This window comes from Carex rostrata, chromosome 10 (genome assembly GCF_964058835.1).
Source record: "Carex rostrata chromosome 10, lpCarRost1.2, whole genome shotgun sequence".
Taxonomy (NCBI): domain Eukaryota; kingdom Viridiplantae; phylum Streptophyta; class Magnoliopsida; order Poales; family Cyperaceae; genus Carex; species Carex rostrata.
This window is the reverse complement of record NC_135927.1, coordinates 9453688-9473466: the sequence shown is the minus strand read 5'-3', so window position 1 is coordinate 9473466 and position 19779 is coordinate 9453688. Positions and strand designations below refer to the sequence as shown.

Below are 19779 nucleotides of genomic sequence, written 5' to 3'. Positions count from 1 at the left end.
TGTGAGGAGCTTTCTCTCAACTGTTTGCTAAGTTGAGAAAGAGGCTGAGGAATTGGGAGGGAGAGTGGTGACTTAAAGAGTTTAAATAAATAAAATATATAGTACATGATTGGGGTATGCATTTAATTATATACTTTTGTGGGACCTTTTCATATGTTTAAATAGCTAGGAATTATCTTATCTAGAAGTTGGATTCAGTAGTTCAGTGTTGGTACATTTTAAGAAATTCATTAAGAAAAATAGTTTTTTTTTTCCTTTCAGATTTCAAAATATATACTTATTTTTTATTTTTTAAATTTAGGAGAATAATATTATGGTAATATTTTTTGCATGCCTTTATATTTTTCGATTTGATGCATATTAAAATCCAATATTACTTTTGCTTGCCAAATTTTGAGCTTCATTTTTTAAGAACGTAATACATGAATATCTAAGCTATTATTATTATGAGGAGGAATCCACTTACAATACTTGTAAGTTACAACATCTCAACAATTCAGTTTCGTAATTTTTAAAGTTTAAATAGTCGATCCAAACCATTTTACATGATATATCTATACTAAAATGTGTTAGGAGATAAAATTTTATATTTTTTTTATATTTTTTTTTACTATTTATTAAGCATTTTACAATTTTTTTTTTCGGTCTAAAATTGTCTAAAAACATAAGTTTTGTAAAATACTTAATAAATAGTAAAAAAAATTCAATAAAATGTAAAATTTTATCTCCAAGCACATTTTAATATAGATATCATGTTGAACGGTTTAAAGTAACTGTTTGAACTTTTAAAATTTCTAAATCAAATTATTGTAAGATTTTGTAACTTACAAATGTTGTAAGTGAGTTCCTCCTCCATCATCATCATCATCATCATCATTATTTTTTTTTTCTATCATTGATTTCCAATTGTCAATTCTCTAACTATGAGTCCATTGCAACCTAACTTATTTGACATCCGTGACAACGCATGCAAGTAGAAGATTGTCGACATTGGAAAGTAAAATTATACATATGATTTATAGTTTTGATACACATCGTGTTTAGTTACTGATCAAATGTCGATATCATAGAATCATTAGATAACAAAATTTGACATATTTCCTATTTACAACATGGATAATATATATACTCATTATTTTATATATCTTATATTCATAATTTTTGCTAGTTGATAGGTATCAAGTAGGTTTCTTGTCAATATATATAACATATATATCTTTAGAGAAATTAATTAGTCAATATATATCTCTTCATATATGCTCAAATAAATTATTATCATAGAAATGTTATTTTTTTTTTTGTGAGGCCGTTTCCGTATAGTAGACTAAATTATTGTGAGGTGGTATAACTATACATGCAACCACACAAAAGCTCATTAACAAACTTTATATTTGTTTTCTTCTACTTGGAAACTTTTCTATTAAATAATTTAACAGTTTTGTCGTTTAATTTGTAGCATTTTTTTGCTCTACTTGAAATATTTTTTTTTCCAGCTATGCAAGCGATAAATGGTCGGTTCGAATCCTCTCCTGTTTTACTGAGTCCATGTGACTTTTGTTGACTAATTAATCTGGATCATAAGTTTCAAATCAAATGGTTAATAAGGTCTGAGTACTTACTATTCAATCGGATCCAATTAATCCAACCTTTGGTTTTTAAATGGACGGTGCTTCAGATTTGTCACGAAACTAATTCTTATGCATTTACTTCTTCATTTTGTTAGTTTGCATTTATTTTACTTTGTTCTAATTTGTATCTTTAATATTTTATTATGTTAATTAATATTTGTTGGTAGGTAGCTGCTTATCATTTTTTTATAGAAGTGTTTCGATTAATTACCCCGTTCAATTAGGTATATTGGAGATGAACCCAAGATTGTGGAGACTGTTGTATATATCAATACTGCTACGGTTACATATAACTAATAATACTAATTATAACAATAACAATAACAATAACAATAACAATAACAATAACAATAACAATAACAATAATATAATAATAATAATCGTGCTGAGTATGATGCTATTGATGCTGCTTTTATGGCTGATTCATCTACAGCTGATTCAGGTTCTTCTTTTGCCATGAGAATTTTTTTTCTAATATATATATATATATTTAAATAATAAAGATCATATTTATAATAATGATTAATTTTTTTCTTTGAATAATATTTTATAAGATAGTAATTAAAATAAATGTGTCATGAGAAATTCTCACATGTATGCTAAAAAATATATATATATAGTACGTGGAAGGAGACCAAACAAAGGGAGAAGAGACAATTAAAGGCGTTTGTACCCTTTGGTTGTTGAAACAGCTTTATCACTGCTTCATCATCTCCGTGTGAAACAGCTTTATCACTGCTTCATCATCTCTCTTCGTAACTTTTTTTTTTTTTAATTAATACAATTGCCTACGGCCTTTCAATAAAAAAAAAAAGAGAGAGAAAAATATCTCCGTGTGTTTATATTGTAACCTAATATGTTGTTTGTTTGTTTTCGTAAGTATATAACCTACACCAAAAGGCATCCAGCTCAGACTTAGAGGTCCACTGCCGTTTGCTTCCAAGAGTTTAATTATTCTTTTCATAAATCACTTCCATATGCATGTAATTTCTAATAATTGAGTGGGTTAATACGCGAGTTACAAGAGGGTTTAATGATGAAATATATTTATCTATGGAAATAGAACTAGGATATTTTTAATTAAGCTTACTAAAAAGCTCCAAAATTTATCGAATTAATTGATTTCAAACAACGAATCTAAATAGTTGAAACCGATTTACTTCATGAGTAATGCATTTACATACAAATTTATAAATTATTTTAATATATAGTCAAGCAGTAAAAAAAAAAGATTAAAAATGCATGCATTAATGTTAAATTATATATTTTTTAGATCGTTTCACTTTTTATAAAATTAATTTGAATATCTACAAATTTTGTATGTAAACGAGTCATTCATTAACTATATGGGTTTGAATAGTTTGAATTCGTTATTTGAAGTCAATTTGATAAATTTTGGACTTGGTGAGCTTAAGAACACCCTAGTTGACGAGTTAGTCGCACTTGCATATATAGTGAAGGAAAAAAGTGACGACGTGACTAACACGTCGTAACTTAGTTAATCATGTCACATGACGTGATTATTATTATTATTATTTTTTTCAAATTTTAAGTTTGTTAAAAACAATTAAAAACATGCCAAACATTAGGGAAAAAATTATAATAAATTAAAGTAAAGAATAATATTGGAAAAAAAAAAGGTCATGTGAAATCACGTGATGTGTCGTGATTAAATCAGTTTGTGTGATGTGTCGTGTTATTTTCAATCAAAAAGATACATCATGCAACATTTGAGTCACGTAACGTACTGTAGGTGTGATGTATAGTGACAAAACCAGCTGTAACGAACATAATCTACTCGTACATATGACACAAAAATAACACTTCAGCAATAGTGAATTGTTAAGCTTTTTCTGTAGAGGTTTTAGTACTAAAAGGACCACTCACATTGCCTAAATAAAAGTCCAATTATATAAGCTGAAGACCAAAGACACGAAAATAGGCTTTTTGTGTAGAGGTTTAGTACTAATAGGCTTGCAATTTCGGATCATTTTGGGGACGAGTCAATAATTTAACAAAACCAAAGACACGAAAATATAAGCCACCAATGATAATCTGACAAGTAATAATATTGATCCAATTAGAATTTTCTATTTTTTCCAATCTAGGGCCACAAATTATTGGCCTGTTACATGCAGCAATGTTTTGTTTAGTTTAAATTGATTATCGCTATATTGATGTTATATCTCATTAATTACAACTTAGATATTAAAATATTGGCAAGAATTAGAATATTTATAAAATGCCAAAAAAAGAGAAAAGATTGGTGGGAACACCCAATAAATGGGTTTATAATAAATGTGCTGACTATGCTCCTTTCAAATGAAACGGCCATATAGGTAATAATGCAACTCATACTTTCTTTTCTTTTGAATTTTAAGTTTCTTTAAAGAAGAAGAAAAATCAGAAAAAATGTTTAAAAATAATGAAAAGATTATAAACAATTATAAAAGAGGAGGATTCAAATGCCTCTATTTTTGTGCCTCCATCATGTCTCCATTTTTGAAAACTTTAATAACTCAAAATTTAAAACTTAAAAGTCAAAATAAAACCGTTAGATATGATCTATGTTCTCATTAAAAATTATTACATTTCAATTTTGTTTTTATGTAAATCAATAAGTTGAAAAATCAACTCCTAGAAATTATCCACATTAGTACGTTTTTTACAAGCTCTTAATGACAACTAAAATAAAATTGAAATGCCATAATATTTTATGAGCACATAAATGAAATGATCTAAATTATATCCAACGGTTTTATTTTAACTTTTAAGTTTTAAATTTTGAGTTATTAAAGTTTTAAAAAATAGAAGTATAGTGGAGGCACAAAAAATGGAGGCATTTGAACGCTCTTCATTATAAAATAAAGAAACAACGTTGTGAAAAACATACTGTGTGCAAAAATATATTTATTGTTTGAAATAAACAATGACAAAAATTGTATATTATTTTGGTCATTTGCAGTCACCCTTGGTCACTTGCTGTGTTGTGTGAATTAAGGATAGTCATGCAATGAAAATAAATATGACACACGACCGACATACATACTGTGTTGTGGCAAAAAAGTATGGTGCTGTGATGTGTCTGATCAAGCCGTAATTTTTTTTGACATCCCTACTCATATCGTGTAGGTTTTACCAAAGAAAACAACATGGGTCCCCAACTTGTATTTTTGTTTTCAGTCCCTGCTCTTGTATGGTAGCAACAATTTTGTTCCTTTTCCTTCTTTTTTCTTTTGTAATGATCTGTTTTTTTGGATGGAGAAAGAAAAAGTGAAAAAACAGAGTTATATATGTGAACATGTGACAGGAGCTGCCAATCAGCACATATAACTCAGTTGACGTGATAGCGATTGCCATGTGCTGATGTGCATCTCAGGCCCCAAATCCTATGTTTCTAATTCCTTTTTATAATTTTTGACTTATGTGTCCATTCATGCCAATAAATTTCTACAGATAGTTTAAATAATTAAGCCACTTTGGCAATATGAACCGATTTTGTTTTTTCTTATTTTTTACCATTGGTAGTCTTCAACTTGGCACGAATCTCAAAATGGACCCTCTATATCTATAATAGATATCGAATTCCAAATGCTGAGATCGTGCCACGTTTATTTGTAATTCGGTGCGGTACAAACTGTCTTGCTTCGGATCATTCTTGAATTTCGGATTGGAACTGATTGGGTGGGATGGAGTCAATTGGGTCAGATTTTAGATTATTTTCAAGAATGTTATCGTATCAGATCGATTCAGATAAGATTTTTAGGTCACATTCAGGTTAAAACCGGATTAAGTCTAAAACTGATAAGTGTAGATTTACATCTTCTCGCACAAATCTTGATGTAGATCAAATGACTTATACCAAGCATCAAACATATCTCGATCCGATGTCGAGTTATAAAAGAAATGCCACACTGAAACTGGTAATTATCTTTCCTTTTTTATTTCTAGGTTGCTTTCATCAGTCGTTAGATCCAACTTGAAATTTGATTGCAAAAAACCAACAATGAAAACAATTATTTTGGAAGGTAAATGATGCCATGATTTTGAGGTCATTCCTTTTCCAATCTCGGCTGTATTATGTATATATCCTTGTCCCCCCCTTACGTTAATTATTGTATGGTGATACCAAATTGGATTTATATACGTAGAATTCATCTTCTAGCATTATAATAATTCAAATATAATTGGCATGCATCAACCATAAGAAAGGGACTGCAATGTATGAGCAAAACTAGGGTGTGATGTGCTCACTAAGAGGGATTGGTGAGCACATCTCCAAAAGACTATCAGATTGACTTCAAACTACGAATCTAAACCGTTGAAATCCAAGTACTTCATGAGTGATGTATGTGCATGTAAATTTTTTAAAGTTTCGAATTCATTTAGTACATGGTCAAGCGGTCAAAAAAATGATGAAAAATTAATACATAAAACAATTAAAAAGTTAACTTATAAAATTTTTATTGTTTTGACCGCTTGACTATGTACTAAATGAATTCGAAACTTTAAAAAATTTACATGCACATACATCACTCATGAAGTACTTGAATTTCAACAGTTTAGATTCGTAGTTCGAAGTCAATCCGATAGTCTTTTGGAGGTGTACTCACCAATTCCTCTTGGTAAGCACATCACACCCTAGTTTTGCTCGCAATGTATTATATACATCACATGATAAAAACTAATCAGATAATAAAGATGGAAACAACGAGGCCACGTACGAGCCGCCAGGAATGGGACCACAATGTCAGAATCAATAACTCTAATATGATTATGGTTCGGGATAACTGCCAGTGGAGCCCACTCAAAGCGATCTATAGTACTGGAGATGTGTCCTTTGGAACACAAAAAAAAAAAAAAGAGTTTTAACTGAAACTGGCAAATGTTTAAAATAAACTAATTCCTGTTATTTCTGTTATTTGCTGATCAGTGTTTGCTTAATACTTGTATTAGCTGGACTCTATTAGAGATGACAGTTTAGTCTAGTGACCTGTCGGCCCTCCATAATCATTCGGCCTAAAGTCTATTCACTTCGACATTGTAACATGTTAGGTAAGCCGAGTTTAAAGATATATTATATCAGTGTAGTAAAATGCGGTATATGCGGCCTATGTATATGCAGTTGGATTATGTATAGAAATTCTTATGTGGTCCCATATATGCGGTTCCATATATTCGACCGCATATTATATTGTGCGATCCGCATGTAGTATTAATTATGCAGTCCATCCAAATATTTTATTATTTATTAAAAAAAAATTCAAACTCATTCGGATCCAAAATTTTGTATTAAAGAAACGGATGGAATATCCAGTAATAACTGAAACCCAATCCAAATTCTCATCCGAACAAAATTCAGTTGAGTGATTTATAGGCAATACATCAATGCTTTTTTTGTTCTTAGGTGATATGAGATTATGAAAAGGAGATTATAAACCGGACGGACGCGATTTCTTTCTTTTTGCTGGGTCAATTGGACCATAAAAGAAACAATAAAATAACATTTCTTTGCCTTGCACAGTACCAATTTATTAATGACATTGTTCCATGTATTAATAAATGATCATTGTTCCATACACCATAAACTTTTAATTGCATATTTGCATTATAAACTTTCATTTGTTTAATTAACATAAAAACTATGACATTAATAATTACATATTACGCGGCCGCAGTATGCGCCTATGCGGTGACCATTCAGCATACCGTAGCAAAACTGTATTTAAAAACAGAGGAGAGTTCAAATGTCTCCATTTTTTGTGTCTCCATTTTTTAAAACTTTAATAACTCAAAATTTAAAACTTAAAAGTCAAAATAAAACCGTTAGATGTGATCTATATTATTTTCTCTATGTGCTCATAAAAAAATATCACATTTCAATTTTGATTTTATGTGAATTAATAAGTTCAAAAATCAATGTCTAGAAATCACCCTCATTAGTGCATTTTTTACAACCTCTTGATGACAATCAAAATAAAATTGAAATGTAATAATTTTTTGCACGTGCATAAATAAAATGATGTAGATCATATCCAACGGTTTTATTTTGATTTTTAAATTTTAAATTTTGAATTATTAAAATTTTTAAAAATAGAGGCATTTGAACCCTCCTCTTAAAAATATTGAATCAGATACATAATTTAGAGTTTAGTCTGCAGGCAGAAAGCCCGTTGGGCTTATTTTCTGAAAAACAATTTGGGCCGAATTAAACTCGTATGTCATGTGCGTTCTGATTCTCTCTCCCTCTTCGCCGCCTCTCTCAAGTCTCACATCCCCGTGTGCGGCCTGCTCGCACGGCGAGCCTCTTTCTATTCAATTGTTTTTTTCTCCTTGGGAAATCACCTAATACTCGGATCTTGGCAAAGAAATCTGTGATTAGGTTTCTGTTGAAATCTGTGAAATCACATACTTTTTTTTTTCTCCCAGTAGACTTCTGTTGAAATCTGTGATTAGAAATTGCTAAAATACTTTATTAGCAAAGAAATTAAGAGAAATTAGTATTAGCAATTACAAGTATATTCTACTCTCCCTGTTTTTTTGTTGATCTTTGTGGTTATTTATTTCTAATAGGTGGAGATCCAAATTTTGTAACTTCCGTTCTTATTAGGTCCACGTACCTTATGCGGATTATTAGTGGAGACCTGAACTGTGATGAAAACAATTGATACTGTTGGCTAATTGAATAAATAACCCATATCTTTCTTGAATGTTCTTATTTTATCATTCTCACCTGTACATCACAGTCCATGACCTCTGCACATTACATAGCACCTTTGAAGGCAGTAGCAGAGCATCAACCCAAATTCAATACCTTCTCCCAAGATAGCACCTTTGAAGGTTCATCAGTCAATTTAGAGATGATTAAATCCAATCGACTGAATTTTTGTTAGACCAGATTGACACACCTGAATAACTGGTATCTAAGTCTCCTCTTAGACTCTTAGAGCATTTCCAACAGTAATTGCTTATGGATTGTTTATGTTGATGTGTCAATTATTTTTGTAATTGCTGGGTTGTATGACTATTGCTTATTTAGCAATTCTTGGAAATAATTGCTTAATAAAAAATTATTTTCTAAAGATGAGTTGGCCAAATGTTTAATTCTTATTGGTCAAGTGTTTAATTCTTAATTGTTTGATTGATTGTACTAATGTAGGAGTAGATTGTTTAAATTCTAAATTTTTTATAATTATTATTTAGCAATTAATTTCAATTGCTGGATTGAAGATGCTCTCCTCTAGTCCGAGGAAAATAAACCTGCTGTGATTTCAGATCCATCCCTTCATTTTTTGGAATGCACGAGTCTCCAAATAGATGAATGGATTGATTTATAATAGCAGGGTGTTGTGATTCCAAAGAATCACAATTTGTATCCCTAGTATGAGAGACATGAAAATTGTTTCAAGTATTTAATAATAAGTAATTCTAATAGAAAAAGGTATAACAAAAAGTATTGTACCAAAATGAAATTTAGACAACGATTACTATAACAATAGTATTGAAGGAATATCTTCCTCATTATTAAAATACAAGGAAACCCAAATTTTCCAATTGACCCTCGTTTTCTGAGTAGGGACGAGTCACGCTTTAAGAACTTACAGTTACAACAGAATTAAGGACGATAAGTGCTGTAATGAACCAAAGTGAATATTTCAAAGGGTCATTTGAAATAAGAAAAACTTCATGAAATGATTTGAACAGAAAGAAAATAGTTCGAGTCAAAAAAGAAACTCTTCTCTGATATTACTATCATAAAAAATGTTTAAGCTTATTATTGTACCAACACCCATTCATTGACGGGTTCTATGCTATATATTTAGAGCCTGTTCGGCCAACTTTCTCTACTGTTCACATGGGAAAACAAAAATTCAGTTGGACTGAATTTTTTTTTTTCCCACATGAACAGTAAAAATCAGTTCAATTTTTGCACAGCCCATACCCATTCCCTTTCCCATGGGGTCTGCCGAACAAGCCCTTAGAAAATCCTCAATTAAAGTAAAAATATTCATCAGGTTCTGTACTGTAACAGCAAAAATATTCAATTGGGTCCAAAAGGAGACCCAAAATTTCCAATTCATCCCCGCTTTCTGAGTTGAGATGAGTAACAGCAGAATTAAGACGATACGTCCTGTACTGAAACAAAGTGAATATTTAAGAGGGTCATTTGAAATAAGAAAAAAAATCAGGAAATGATTTGAACAAAAAGAAAATAGTTCGAGTAAAAAACAAACTCTACTCTAATATTAATATCATCAAGCATGTTTAAAAGCTTTTTATTGTACCAAGAACACCAGTCCATGAATGGATCCTACACTAATATTTTTTAGGAAATCCTCAATCAAAATAAAAACATTCATGAGGATGGATGATTGCACAATCATAACTACTTTGATGAAATAATGTAGCCAATTACAACAAACAACTAAGCCATTTATTTATAAATGTACCAACAAAGAAGATAAAGGAGCTTTCTACAATAACATTGATGCAGAAGCAACGTCTGCCATGGACTTCAATTCCTTCCACACTTTGCTCGACAGATCTGGCCTATTCTTTCTAATTAGATCGCTGCATCTAAGGCCCAATGAGATCATCTTCTTAGCCTCCTTAAAAGGCCAGTGACCTGCCGAAGCATCAATTAACGCCTTCAATGTACCCTTCTTTTGTGCCACCTCCACCAATTGCCTTATACCCATCGGGCTTTTGCATGTAGCAAGTCGCAACAATATAATTCCAAAAGAATAAACATCATATTGAGGAGTTATCTTCCCTGTTGAGAAGTACTCCGGGTCCATGTAGGCAAGTGTTCCCTTTGGACAATCTGTCCAGTAGTATGGTATACTTTCGCTGGCTGTGAAGTTGAGTTCACGACAAAGGCCAAAGTCGCTGATTTTACTTGTGTCACTCCCATCAAAAAGAATGTTTTCGGGTTTTAGATCACCATGCACAATACCATGAGGTTCGACAGAGTGTAAGAAGATTAGTGCAGCGCAGATCTCAAATGCAATACGAACTCGTGCTTGCCATGAGAGAGGCAAAGTGTTGTTTTTGCATTGTAGACGGTCTTCTAGGCTACCATTTGGTAGGTACTCATAAATAAGTGCACGGCTCTCTGCACATGCCCCTATGAGTTTCACAAGGTTTGAATGCCGCACTTTGTGTAGAGTTTCAACCTGGGTTGTTTAAATTAATTTCAGGTTAATTTAAAAAATAGTCGCCCTAAACCTAAGATGTGTTATAAATGCTAACAAACTATACATATTACCTATACAGAATACTAACTTCTTCGACCAAAACATATACAGTACATACATATTATAAGACAAATCAGATTATTTTTCTGGTCAATTTCTAAGGGTTAATTGATCTTAGGGTAAAAGTACAGAGTTTTCACCCAGATGAAAACAAATAAACAATCAAGACATAAAGATTTTTAATTGGCTAAGAATTTTGTAGTGCTAGCCTTTCCATTAGTGTTAATTTGTACCACGTTTAAAATTATTTACTGAGTCGAAGTTGGTACTTGATTCTCTCTAGTTATAATTATCTCTAACCGTGTCATTTACTCTAGTCAAAGTTGTAGTTTAGTTTTATTTAAATAAGCATGTATAAATATATATACTGACTAAGGTAGATACCTCCTGATCAAATTCTCTTACTCCTTGTCTGCTTCCTTCTTTCAGAATCTTAATTGCAACAGTTCTATATTTGTGGAGGTTGCCCTTATACACAATGCCAAACCCGCCTTCTCCAAGTTTAAATGACTCATGGAAATTGTTGGTTGCATCTTGAAGCTCTGAGTAGCTGTATTTAGCATAGTAGTTTGCCTTGGAAAGCCAGTATGACTCATCCTTTGTTTTCTCCGATATTCTTATACGGTGCATGTTCTGCAATTGACAGATCACATAGGTGTTAACTAGAAAAATATAGTTCAGTAGATGATGTCTAATACTAACTAACTAAAACAAACGAAAGTAAGAATGCAATGTAAGAAATTCATTTTGTAGAATAATATATGACATGTTTGGCAATGTTAACTTCCGTCTTCCAATCTTAGCAAAAAGCAAACGTACTTAACTTCTTTTTTTGTTTTTAATAGAAGAGAAACCTCATAACCAAATCTGTTGAGCGTAAATATGTGAAGAGAAAAAAATGAGAAGGAAAGGGGGTGGTGTATGTAACTAAACCTTCTCAAGAAATTCATTTAGAAATGTCAACAAATGTCCATCTTCACCCATTGCTCTTCTCCAATGGAACTCTGAATCTTCCGCCTTTTTCTCTTCAGAATTTAATTCACTTGAAACTAATTGTGAAGTTTCCGGACCTGTAGTCTTCTAACACAAAAACAACATTATAGGTACAACGAAGGTATAACATTATGATTAATTAAGAGAACTAAGCATGTATAAACACAGACTAGTTACCAGGTCGTTTATCATTATTTCTGTCCCCGTTATATGTTGTATTCTTGCATGCATAGCGCAACCCAATGCTACGTGCTCATCATACATTATATTTCTTGGATATTTACCAAAAATTTTAGTCAATATTTCAAAAATTGCTGCAATGTAGCATCCATTTCCAACAGTCTCTGTTAAATCAATATTCTCCACATTCAGCCTGGATTCACTCAACGCCTTCTTTAACGCCACCTCAATTTTTTTCAATATTGAAATACTCAAGCTTTCAAACTCTTTCCTCGTGATTGACACCTTAACATCTATCGAACCTGAAAAGTTCTTAATGCAAAAGGATGCCGTATTGTTAATGCTTAGATCATTCTTCAAGCTCTCACAGGCCTCATTGAGGCGAACACAAGCACTGCTGCTTTCAAACACATCAATATTATATTCCTTTCTAATCTTGGATGCAAAATGCTTAAACAACACTTTATCGAATTCCCTTCCTCCTAACGACCTCGCATAACCCTTGTACAAAATATTTACGGACCTTTTCTTTTCAAAGTAACCAATACCCCTAGTTTTGTAGGTGTCCCATTTGAACTCAGCAAAGCAAATTTGCATGTTGGCATGTCCAATATCAACAAAAGCCACAATACGTGGAGGTCCCAATAACGTTTCGTGTGCCACTACCAATGCTGTTGCTTCATCAAGGAGGTAGAATGAATTGGACAAACCAGCCATTTTTGCAGCTTGAAGCACGTCTGTCTTTTGTTGATCTGTGAAGTAGATTGGAATCCCAATACAAGGAGAAGAACAAGAATGTGTTTGAAATTCTGGAGTGGAAATCAACATAGCAAGGATCTCAACAGGGGTGAATGCTCTGTCTTCTCCGTTGCATCTACCGTGGACTAAGGGATATCCTTCGGGACCTTCAATTACTCTAAAAGGAATGTAATCAAGCTCCAATTGCAGCTCTGGATCAGAGAATTTCCTACCCAAAAGACACTTTATTTGAGAGATCTGGGTTTTGAATTCAGTACTCGCCCAGGGAAAATCAATATCTCGAGGAACAATGGCATTCTCATATATCACATGGCAACTCCAATTGCCCAAATCAATCCCCAGCATACTCATATCTGATGACTTAAACGTTAATTTTTATTTCTGACATGTAAAAAAAGAAGAAGAAATCAACCTTACTATTACATCACAAAATAACATTTAATTCACATTGCAAGATTAATTGAATACAGACACCAAATATTAAGTTTACTAACGGGGAAAGGTGCTTTGCTACATTTCTATGGTTGACTGCTCATACATAGTAATTTGCTCGCAACAGTATATATATTATGTCATCAAGCTGGTGTACAACAACCACTGGGTGCATATGTACATATATATTTAATTAATTCACTGAATTTTATTTGAGATAGTGCATGGATCTCTACAATATTGATTTGATATAAATAAAACAATAAAAGAGTGAACACTGGAATGGATAATTTAATTTGTAGTTAAAATTTGCTCAGTAGTTTCATTACCGGCCATCAAAATGCTCTGTTTATAGAAGCTATCATTTATATCAGAAAAAAAATGCAAAACAACCTGCCAAACCTGTATCTTGTTTTCTAAACTTCAAATTAATTGAATTGTTAAGTGATCCATTTTAAACTAATTTGATATTGATGCAGAAGGTAGATACTTACAGGAAAAAATTGATGCCTGGCTTTAATTTTCTCACCGCTCCTTTTTGGGTTTTCTTCTCTCACTTTGTTTCCCTTCTTTTAATTCACTCAGTTGTTCACCCTCTCTCTCGATCTCACTCACTAGAGATAATTGGTAATGGCTGCCAACTACAAGTAGTTTAAATTAATCAAAAAACACTTGACTCATAACAGAATTGTTCAATCTCTAGATCTCTCTCTCTCTCTTTCTCTGTAATGGGACCTTGACGCATTGACTCGGTGTGAACAAAATAATAGCATTATGGCCACAACTTTAAAATAAGCCTTTGCCGCAGTCGTGGGGCCACGTCTACATATTGGGTACTGTACCTATAAAACCGTACTTCTAAATAAAAGTTATGTATAAAACTATAAATATACTTAACTTGCAAGGTAATTACAAAATTACGCTTCTATTTTTAAAAATTAATTATAGTGTTATACGCTTCATTTTACAACAATTTTTGTAAAATAATCCTCTTTAATTAACTATATGTATGTAAATCTAAAATTATAAGAAGTACTTAATTTAACATAATAATTATAAAATAATTATTTAACCACTTCTTAAATAAATTTAAAGCCGTTTTTCTGGACAAAAAAAAATTGAAGTCTAGTCTTCTAACTTTTATTATTGTTCATAAAAAACTTCTCAATTCAATTTTGAACACAAAAGGCTCTTTAGATAAAGAGTATTGTCCTTTGACACTAAAACGAATTAAAGTTGGCTATTTTAGGCCAAAAAAGAGCTGCCAAGCCGATATCAAACCCTAGGCAGCTACCTCTCCTCCTTTCCTTTTCCATTACATCTCTACTTTCAATCTACTCTTCTGTCACATTTTCTAGACTTATCTTCTAACAAAGTACATCCTCTCTCTCTCGTCTCTACCTTGAGAGGAGAGGAGAATAAGAGAGAAGAGAGGAGTCAGAGTTCTGAGCGTTGAGTCTCTACGTCATTTCGATCGGAGTGCGGGTGAGTAGATCCGGCCGTTGGAGCGCGGTGGCGGTCAAAAAACAGAATCCGATCGTAGAGAACAGTAGAGAAATATAATTGAATAATTATGAGTGTATGTAAGTGAGATTAGAGTTATTTAGACTTATTGTAATTTTTTTTTCGTAAAGCCACTGATCTTTAAAAAAAAAGAAAAAAGTTGGCTATTTTAAAGCGTATAACTTTTAATTGCAATTTATTCAATTTGGTCCTTCATGGGTCGATGACTTTTAATCACTACTTATTCATATTGGCTATGTACGGGAAAAATTGTGAAAATATTTTTAATTGCTAGTTCAAATTGGAACGGAAAAAAAATTGTGAGAAAACTTTATTGGCGAATGGATGGAGAAACAAATGAAGAGTGGGGGAGTCAAAGTAGAAATGAAAAATCTATTGTTATTCTTATTCTCGGAGAATAACAGAGTACTGTTTTCTCTCTTATTCTCTCCTCTCTTGCATTTCAATCACATATTTTTGTTTAGATTTTGACGGTATGATCAGAATTCAGTCAAATATTAAAAAGATTTGATGCATTATTTCAGATCGGATTGATGTGGTCTGGATCTAAATATTAATATTATATTACCTTAGAGGATATGGATTATCCACGTGTCCATCTCTTACCAAAATAGAAAATAAATAAAAAAATATACTTATCTTTTAGATTTTTTCCAATTTTTTGTTATGGAAATATAACTTATATAAGTTTCAAAAATTATAAAGTTTATCAACTTCTGAATTTTAAAAAAAATATGTTTTTATCTATTTTTTTCTCAGAAAAAAAAAATATAAAAATATATTTAATATTCAAAATAATTATAAAATTATATATGTCTAAATTTTTTATTCCCACACCCTCCCCCCCCCCCCCCCCCCCCCCCCCCCCCCCCCCCACCCCCCCGAGTAGCCTCTCTCCGCCCTTGCATGTGAATCTGACAATCTAAAGATTTAGTATTAGTGATATTAGTGGTATTTTCAGAATGGAAAATATATATTATGAATATTTTTAACCTCTAATCATAGACAGTATAGTCACAAAATAAGTAAGCATGCATATTGGTTTAATTAATGGAAGATTTTGCCGAAATTTGTCTGCAGAATAAAAAAAGTGAAAAATATATATCTAAAAAGTATTTTTAATTAAACTGATATCAAGCTAGTTCGATTGATTCGTAGGTTTCTTTTGAGTGATATTAAATTAGTTTTTTTTTTCTTCTGTTACTTAATTATTTATAATAATCATCATATATAAAATAGACCAAGTTTACTTAAATGAAACCTTATGAGAGCGTTTGTGAAATACAGAAGAAAATCTGATTTAATCAAAGATGAAAAGTCTTTGTATTGTAAATATCTTCCTATTCAGCATGACTTTGACTTGGCCGAGTCTGCGTCTGATAGCACCTAATTGCCGTAATTTTCTTACATTATTGTATACAATATTCAGCACATCGCTTTGACAGATTCAGCATTTTCGTCGGGAGTAAAAAAAAAATACCGAATCGGTTTAAATTGCTGCTTGATAAAAAAGAATTCTTTAACTTATACTTTCTAATACTTTGACTTGTAATTTCTGATTATCTAACATATAATTCTAATTACCTATCATAATTCAAAATATTTATTTTAATTTTAACTCTAAATTTAAATTGACTATGAACGAAAAAAAAAATTGTGAGAAAATTTTACTGACGAATGAACGGAATCTGTTCATACATAGTAATTTTGATCGCAACAACATATATTCTACAAGAATTTGTCACTATCTGCGAGAATAAAAGTATTTTTTTTTTTTTTTTGAAAATAGCAATATTTGTCAGTGTACCCTTGACAATAGCCATATTTTACCCTTCCCGATAGTAGCATAATTAATTATGTCGTTAAGTTGGAGTACAACAACCACTGGGTGCATATCTGTGTGTATATTATTAATTCATTGAATTTTATTTGAGATAGTACGCGAATCTCCTACAATATTGATTTGACATAAATAAAACATTAAAATAATGAATACTGGAATGGATAATTTTATTTGGATTTAAAATTTGCTCAATAGTTTCATTACCGGCCATCAAACTACTCTGTTTATCTTATATATATATATATATATATATATATAGAGTTAGGCTGGGGTGCTATGGATAACATAGTGGCCTCTATGCTACGGCTCAATATTCGAGTTTTCAAAATCCAAACGGTCGATCCGAACCGTTCATCTTATTCTTCATATTAATATCTACTTGGAGACCAAATTTTATAATTTTCTGAATTTTTTTACTATTTATTAAGCCACTTTGAAAATCGCTAATCCAACGGTTTTACTGTTTTGTGCAGCCACCGTTGGATCAACAATTTTGTAAAATACTTAATAAATAGTAAAAAAATTTAGAAAAATGTAAAATTTGGTCTCCAAGCAGATATTAATATGGAGAATAAGATGAACGGTTCGGATCGACCGTTTGGATTTTGAAAACTCGAATATTGAGCCGTAGCATAGAGGCCACTATGTTATCCATAGCACCCCAGCCTAACTCTATAAATATATATATAAGCTTTTATTTGTACCAGACAAAATAAAAACCAACTTGCAAAACCTGTATGTTGTTTTCTAGACTTCAAATTAGTTTTTTTTGAAGGTCGACTTCAAATTAGTTGAATTGTTAAGTGATCGATATTAAACTGATCAAGTTAATATATATTAATATTGATGCAGAAGGCAAATACTTACATGAAAAGATTGATGCATGCTGCTTAAATTTTCTCATCGCTTCTTTGAGGGTTTTCTTCTCTCACTTTGTTTTTTTTTTTTTAAGGATACATTTGGATGAAATAAGAAATAGAGTAAAAATAGAGCTAATTTCAAATTTAAAAATAGTAACTAATTCAATTTTTAGTTAAGTTAGTAGAATAGTGAATTAATCTAAATAAATAATAGTGAATTAGTATTATTCTTATTTCATTCAAATAACAAATAGTTCAAAAAAATAATATTATTTTTGTATCAGTGCTATTTTTGCCATCCAAACACATCCTTAGTTCACTCAGTTGTACACTCTCGCGATCTACGGAGATAATTGGTAGTGGCTGCCAAGTGCCAACTACAAGTAGATTAAATTAATCCAAAAACACTTGACTCATAGCAGAATTGTTCGATCGCTAGATCTCTCTCTTTCTCTGTTATTTCTCGGTAATGGGACCTTGACGCATTGACTTGTGCATTGACTCAGTGTGGACAATTTTGTCTTCTCTTCATATTCTGACCCATAATAGCACTACGGTCTTCGGTCACTACTTTCAAATGAATGCATATCCTCTGCGTTAATTCAAAAGAGAATTTTTTGAGTTAATAAATCTTAATCGTCTGATTTTAACCGGAGCTAATTCAGTTTGTGTTTATAACTTAGAGACCCTTTAATATTAGTACGAATCTAATCCGTACGAATCTTAAAATAAATCAGACGGTTGAGATTCATTAACTCAAAAGATTCCCTTTCGAGTTAATGCAGAGGATACGAATTCCTATACAATGGGGACTATACCTTTAATACTGTATACTTCTAAGTAAAAGTTATGTAAAAGTATACTTAATTTGCAAGGTAATTACAAAATTACGCTTTATTTTTTTAAACAATTGCAAATTAATTTTACAGTTACGTTTCATTTTACAACAATTTCGTAAAATAATGATCTATAATCAACTATATTTATGTAAATAAAAAATTAATAGAAATACTTAATTTGACAAAATTATTTAAAAATCATTATTTAACCACTTCTTTAAATAGATTGAAGCAATTTTTTTAGATGGAAAGTTAAAAATCTAGCATTCTAACTTTAATTTAATATTCATAAAGAACTTTTCAACCGAATTTTGAACCCAAGTTTTTCTTATACGGAAAATATTGTTCCTTTGAAGCAAAAAATAATATATATATATATATATTGTCCTTTAGCACTAGAACAAATGAGATTGGTTCTTTTAGAAAGGCACTTCTAGTTGCAACTTATTCAAATTGGGCCTTCAATCTTCAACGGTCGTGTGTTAAGAGTCTGGACAGCAAAATATATATGTAAAAAGTATGTTTAATTCAAGTGATGTCAAGCTATAATTCAAGTGATGTCAAGCTAGTTACGTTCGATCGATTCGTAGGTTTAATTCGTTTGAGTTATATTAAAAAACTTTTTCTTAATTAATTATTTATAATAATCATATATAAAATATGCCAAATTTACTAGATCAACCTGATAAGTGCGTTTGTGGAATTCAGATATGAGCAAAATTAGCCGAAATTTTTATTAATATCCAAAAAAGTTTCAAAATTTCAAAATCTACATCCATTTTCAATTTATTTTCGAATCTGCTCAAATCGGAAAATTATTTTCCGAATCCCATATCTCTTTCCGAAAAATAATTTTCCAGATTTAATGGTTTTCTTTCCGGAGAATTATTTTTCGAATTTAGAGTTCCAGAAAATTATTCTCTGGATCTGTGTTAATTTCCAGATGGGACAGATTTCAAATTTTCTCGAATTTGGAAGTAGAGTGTTAAATTTTATATTTTTTTTGAATTAATAAAAATTTCGGCTAGTTAGCTCTCAATAGTTCATTTTGTTCCATTCATCTCATTTAAATTTTGTGCTGTCCATTGGATGACTGCAGAAGAAAATCTGAACTAATCAAAGAGGAAAAATCTTAGTATTATAAATGTCTACCTATTCAGCATGGGTTGACTTTACCAAGTCTACGTCTGACAGCATCCCATTGACACAATTTTCTTACATTTGTCACCGCTTCCATGTATTTGGTGGAGGAGGTGAGAAAGTTAATGCTGGAGTGGGGGGTTGTGTCTGGCTTTGAATGAAATTTGTAGTGGAGAAATTAAGTGGGTTGCCATTATATTTGATCTCCAAGCACAAATAATACAAATAATAAATAATTTCTGAAAATATAAAATTTGATCTCCATGTATATTTTAATATGATAATCATATTGAGCGATTTAAATTGAGTGTATAAATTTTGAAA

General features: G+C 31.3%; 1 protein-coding gene across 2 annotated transcripts; it reads right to left on the bottom strand.

Moving 5' to 3' along the window:
* Positions 1 to 9844: 9844 nt before the first annotated feature.
* Positions 9845 to 17840, bottom strand: LOC144560650 (uncharacterized). 2 transcript variants are annotated; one of them, XM_078309885.1, is made up of 6 exons: positions 17822 to 17840; positions 13744 to 13859; positions 12056 to 13198; positions 11819 to 11965; positions 11270 to 11518; positions 9845 to 10804 (listed from the first exon to the last, which is right to left on the bottom strand). In XM_078309885.1, exons 3-6 carry the CDS (start codon positions 13166 to 13168, stop codon positions 10103 to 10105), a joined length of 2211 nt encoding a protein of 736 aa, XP_078166011.1. In that variant the 5' UTR covers positions 13169 to 13198; positions 13744 to 13859; positions 17822 to 17840; the 3' UTR covers positions 9845 to 10102. The 2 variants fall into 2 exon arrangements, with proteins under 2 accessions (XP_078166011.1, XP_078166012.1); XM_078309886.1 differs by lacking the exon at positions 17822 to 17840 and having other exon boundaries at positions 11819 to 11962; positions 13744 to 13988.
* Between the last annotated feature and the right edge of the window lie 1939 nt (positions 17841 to 19779).